Here is a 5,826-nt window from a genome sequence, read left to right as displayed (position 1 = left end):
CGATGGGCACCACAGCGGCCGATAGCAGAACTAAGATTGTTATTACGCTTGACACCCAATGTAGGCCCAATCCTTTGTTCGAGAACCGTCTGCTTGTCGAATACACTCATTCAAACCCAAAAGATTTTTCAATAATAGTTTCAAAGACCAAGAATCAAAATAGACCGTCCAAATAACGACGGTCGTCGACTGCTGGATCGCGCTCTCAGTAGCAGCACCGAAAAAGAGCTCCCGACTTTATTCAGTTTTAATTGAGAAGTTACAGAATTTTTGTGTTTTACTATAGTTCTTTGTGCTTCTGACTATCTAGTGACTCTGGTGAACTGTTCTGTGCATTGATTGTGACTCAACTTGACTGATATTCATTAAGATCTATCTTGGAGTGTCCATTGTTTTGATTATGCTCGTCATGTCGCCCAAGGCGATGTCTAGACAGCAGCTTCTCACGACTATTCACTCCATGCTTATTCCACCCATTCTTCCTAAAGAACTTCTGTTTACCATCCGATTTCATGGAATTGCTAGAACACCACCAACAAAACGTGGAAGAAGAGGTGGAAAGTCAGCACAAGCGAGCTACAGCAGAGCCAAGCAGTTCCTTCATTGTTCACTTGTCAATGCCAGATCACTGCTCAGCAGATCGCACATCGTTCAACATCATATTATTGAGAACAATCTTGACTTTGTAGCCATTACAGAATCCTGGCTACCAGTTGAAGGTGGTGATGAAATCTTACGGGGAACTTGTCCAGCTGGCTACTCGGGCCTTCACGTACCGCGGACGGGCAGGAGAGGTGGAGGAGTGGCAGTCATCTACCGAAACACAGTAAGATGTCACCTCCTCTCTCTTGACTTCGTAGCTCAATCATTCGAGTTTCTCGCAGTTTCACTGTCTAACTCAGTGGCAATCGTCCTTCTCGTAGTGTATCGTCCCCCAACCAACAACGCCAATCAGTTTAGTGATGAATTTGCATGTCTACTAGAATCTTTAGTGCCGGCCCCCCGGTCGACTACTAATTGTGGGTGATTTTAATTTTCACGTTGATGACAAGTCAAGCCATGTCGCTCTTTAATCTCCCTAACTGACTCATTCGACCTTAAACAATACGTAAGCGATTCGACTCATAGTGGTGGCCACACATTGGACCTTGTGTTTTCACGTGCAGCAGAGGACTTCATATCGACCTGTTATGTTTCTGACGTAATTAGTGATCATCGTGCTGTCCAGTGGTATGCTAGTGTTAATAAGCCTCTCCGGCCAAAGAAGACAGTGGAGTTTAGGAAGACTAAGTCAATTGACTTTAATTCATTCATCTCTGACTTGTCCTCTCTTCCAATTGTAACAGGCCATTCTGTCGACTGTGAGAGTGCTGTGCTACAGTATAACGATGGTCTATCTGATGTGTTAAATCGCCATGCTCCATTGATTAAAAGAGCTTTTATTGTCCGCCCGGACAACCCGTGGGACAATGAGATGATTCATTCTGCAAGGAGGAGAGCTAGAAGAGCTGAGCGACGTTGGAGAGTGACCGGTCTCACAGTTGACAAGGAGATAATGAATCAGACTTTACTAAACCTCCATACAATGATTGATGAAGCGAAAGCTTCCTTTCTGGTATCAAAAATCCTGGAGTCAACAGGAAAGAAGTCCCTCTTCCGTATTGTCGATTCGTTTCTCCTCGTCAACCCGGTCTCCGTTTGCCTTCACATGACTGCCTCTCTGCGCTGGTTGAGCAATTCAGCAGCTTCTTTCTTCGTAAGATCCAGGATATACGAACGAGCCTTGATGCTGTTGCTGATGGTTGGGTTCCTGAGATAAGGAAATCAGTCATTCCATTCTCATCATTCCTACCTGTATCTGTTGAAGAGGTTTCTGCTCTGTTACTAGCCTCCCCATCAAAGTCGTCTCCTCTTGATCCGTTGCCTACTTCAATCCTGAAAGAATGTGTGACTATACTGGCTCCACCCATCACTGATATTGTAAATCTATCTTTTTCCTCTGGTGTATTCCCACACACAATGAAACTTGCTTTAATCACTCCTCTGTTAAAGAAAAATGATCTTGACCCTGATGTTCTTTCTAACTATAGACCTGTATCAAACCTCTCATTTCTATCCAAACTTCTTGAGAGACTGGCTGCTAAACAACTGTTAAATCATCTTGAACTACGATCTCTTTTTGTCCCTGTGCAATCTGCCTACAGAGCTGCACACTCTACTGAAACTGCTCTTCTCAAAGTCTTGAATGACCTACAATAGGCAGTGGATAGAGGTGATGCCGTAATTCTTGCTTTACTTGATCAAAGTGCTGCTTTTGATACGATTGATCATGACATTCTACTTGATCGTCTATCAGCTCGATTTTGTATCTCTGGCACTGCTTTGTCCTGGTTCACCTCCTACCTTTCTGATAGGAGGCAATCTGTCGGTGTTAGTGGTTTTTCTTCCTCCCCATGTCCCCTTCTCTATGGAGTTCCACAAGGTTCTGTGCTTGGCCCCATTTTGTATGTCCTTTACATATCGCCAATGCATGATATAATTGCCTCAACTGGAATCTTGGATCACTACTACGCGGATGATACCCAAGAATATCAGTCATTTTATCTCAAACCAGGTGCAATTGACCAGCAACTAGCCTTCTCTTGTCTCTCGGCGTCCATCACGGAACAAAAGAAGTGGCTATCAAACAACCGGCTGAAACTCAATTCAGAATAGACCGATGCTCTGCTCGTTTCATCACCATCCAATGTAAAGTCCTTAGTATCCTGTCCTCTTGAGCTGGGTGATGCCCTTATCATCCCATCACCTGTCGTTCGAAACCTTGGAGTACTGCTCGACTCTCATCTCACAATGGATCATCAGATACGCTCCACCTGTAGGAAGGCGTATTTTCACCTTCGACGGATTGCCAGAATAAAGAGATTCCTATCGCGTCCCGCAATTTGTCAGTTGGTGCGTGCGTTTGTCATCTCCCAGCTTGACTATGGAAACTCCTTACTCGTTGGTCTTCCTAACTCACAACTAGAGAGACTTCAGCGTGTGCAAAACTCAGCAGCTCGCTTAATTTCTGGTGCTCGTCGCTTTGATCACATCACTCCGATACTTCGTACTCTTCACTGGCTCCCCATTAAACAGCGGATTATATTCAAGATAGCTGTACTTGTCTTTCGTTGTTTGATTGGTGTTGCCCCCCAGTACCTCATTGATGCAATTGAAATTCGTCGTCCCTGTCGAGATCTCCGCTCTTCATCCCAACTTCTTCTTCATTCTCCTCCCTCACGCACCAAAACGTATGGCGACCGATCTTTCTCTGTTGCTTCCTCTCGTATTTGGAACTCGCTTCCAATTGACCTGCGTTTACTGGCAATCTACCCCTACTCTACTTCTTTTTCTCTGATATAGTTTCGTTGTAAATTAAAAACACATCTCTTTCAAATTTCCTTTTGTAATTGAATTCTCCTGTTTCTGTCGGAGCTCATAGCGCCTTTGATCATATAATGGAAAAGGCGCTATTTAATATAAATGCAATACATTATTATTATTATTATAAAATAAAACTGCCGATAGGCGATCTAGTCCACAGCTGAGTTCTCCGAAGAGGACCAGCACGGGACCGTTGAGTCTACTTTCTTGGTCCCTCAGCGATAAACGATATTGCTTCATTTTTAGTAGCTACAGTAGATCCTTGAAGCGATCTCGCGCAACTTACGATGTTTCAAACGGAATGAAACGAAAAGTAACAGAATCAAATTAAACATTTTCCCCCTAGAATTTGGGGAGGGAGACATGTATTTACTAGTAATTGTAATGACAGTGTTCATCGCTTCGCAAGAGACAGACAGTTGCAATCAACTTTATGGCTGGCATTCGCCAATATCAACTAAATTTGACAGATAAAGCTCTTCATCCGTTGCCACTGATTGCTGTCGACACGCACAGAATTATTTCAATCGACATTCCTTCCAGCTTAACAGCGAAGGAATCAGTTTCATCAATAACAGAGACGTGGAAACCAACAATGGCCCAGCAGTCCCATCGTTCAACCAAAATGGGCGACTATTAGTTCGTGAATTCACATCACAAGATGTTGTCTGCTGTTTGGATTCTTTATCCGCCAAGAGAAAACGGCGATCGTTGCATATCGCATTTATTGGCGACTCGACGATTCGGCAACATAACGTCATGTTTTTAAGAGTAAATTCAATTTTTAAAATAGCTTTTCTTTTTTTTTAATGTCTTTAATATATGTTTTTGCTATTAGCTGATTCCGGACTTTGATTGGAGAATTGAGAGGTATTCAAATGTCTGGTACCCGTTCCATTATCACGAGGATCGCAATGTGACGAGTTGGTTGTTTGACAATCTGCGCATTTCTTTCTACTGGCGTGACCTCATCAAAGATGATTTGATTGCCGATTTCAAGCGCTGGGCATCAACCGACGACGACAGCCAAGCGCCAGATTTCATTCTCCTCGGTAGATTTTTAGGGATTATTAATAAAGCCCCGTGGAGCCTTCGGAATTTAGAGTTAGTTAAATTTTAGATGTAAGGTAAGGTAATTTAAGATGTGGGTGGGATTGACCTAACGTTAAAAAAGACCACTCTATTTTAACCAATTCTTTCTATGGCTTTTTGAGAGGTTTTATATTACTTAATGTAGCGCCATCTGTTATCAGATTTTGGAAAATCATAGCCGTCAAAAAGTAAATGGCCGCTACTCACTTTTTAAATACATTGAAAAGGTTGAAAGAGTTACATAGTTTATGTCAAGGTTATGCAGTGTCTAGTAAACTAGTAAGCTCAATTACAAACTTCGCCATGCGTTATAATTAAAAACTTCACCTTGAAAATACCCTAAATCGTGTTTTTACGATTTCCTCGATTCTGATTGGTCGAGAAAATTTCCAATAAAGACTTTCGGGGTGCCTCTCTCAGATAGACTACTGTAACTTGTGCTGCATTAAGAGCCTCTAAACCTTCGGTAATTCAGTAAACTAAATTCCTCAGGGATAATTAATTATTATTTCTCAATGGCGTTCTACATCATAAACAGGAGTGACTGCCCATCACATCGACCAAAACAATCGGAGCACAATCGCAGACAGTTTCCGAACGTACGAGAAGCTTTTGGAAAAGCAACTGATGTCGCTCATCAATCAAAGTCTGACTGTCCATCCACGCCAGGAGATTGTCTGGCTGCTCCAGAGTCTCACCAGCATGGACCGATCTAATCGCGGTTTTTTTCCCGAAACCATTCGGATGTACAACAACGCCGTTCGCCTTATCTTGAAGTATTTTTCGCTTTTAATAAAATTTTCTAGTTTGAAGGAAAACGGAATTTTAATAAAATCGAACAAAACTAATTATAATTGTAGAGACACTCGAGTGATGATGTGGGAGACGATTAATCTCATAGTCGAGGAATACCTTCGAGGCTGTGCTCTGACCAGTGACGAGCGCCGAGATAACGAAAACACCGATCACGAGCGAGTCGACAACGGATACCTGAATGTTGTGTATTTGTGTTGATCATGTCTGTCAAGTGTGTATGTGTGATTGTGCTGGCGCAAAGAAACGCCGCTAGAGGAACGGCGAGCGTGGTGGCTGAGGCGGCCATTCGGGCTCGCGTTCTGATGCGAACAAGTTCTACTTTCATGTCCGTCTCGTTTACATTCTCGTGTTGATTCCCCGTGTGTCGTTTTAATACAGTGGCGATCCTTAAATCGCACCAAGACACAACATGGCGCAGTTGGCATAACCTTTTCCTCAGTTTCGACTTTGTGATTTTTCGTTTGCCGTCGTCCCATCGTTGGCCCTCACGTGTTC

The 5,826-nt window shown here is 43.0% G+C and overlaps 1 protein-coding gene across 1 annotated transcript; it reads left to right on the top strand.

Annotated features, from left to right (window-relative positions):
• Nucleotides 1–409: 409 nt before the first annotated feature.
• Nucleotides 410–5,529, top strand: LOC124200523. Its single transcript, XM_046596792.1, has 4 exons — nt 410–826; nt 4,262–4,475; nt 5,054–5,291; nt 5,376–5,529. Exons 1-4 carry the CDS (start codon nt 410–412, stop codon nt 5,527–5,529), a joined length of 1,023 nt encoding a protein of 340 aa, XP_046452748.1.
• Nucleotides 5,530–5,826: the final 297 nt, after the last annotated feature.

Source organism: Daphnia pulex, chromosome 8 (assembly GCF_021134715.1).
Source record: "Daphnia pulex isolate KAP4 chromosome 8, ASM2113471v1".
In the NCBI taxonomy this organism is placed as follows: Eukaryota; Metazoa; Arthropoda; class Branchiopoda; order Diplostraca; family Daphniidae; genus Daphnia; species Daphnia pulex.
The sequence above is the reverse complement of the archived record's forward strand: the minus strand, read 5'-3'. Positions and strand labels throughout refer to the sequence as shown.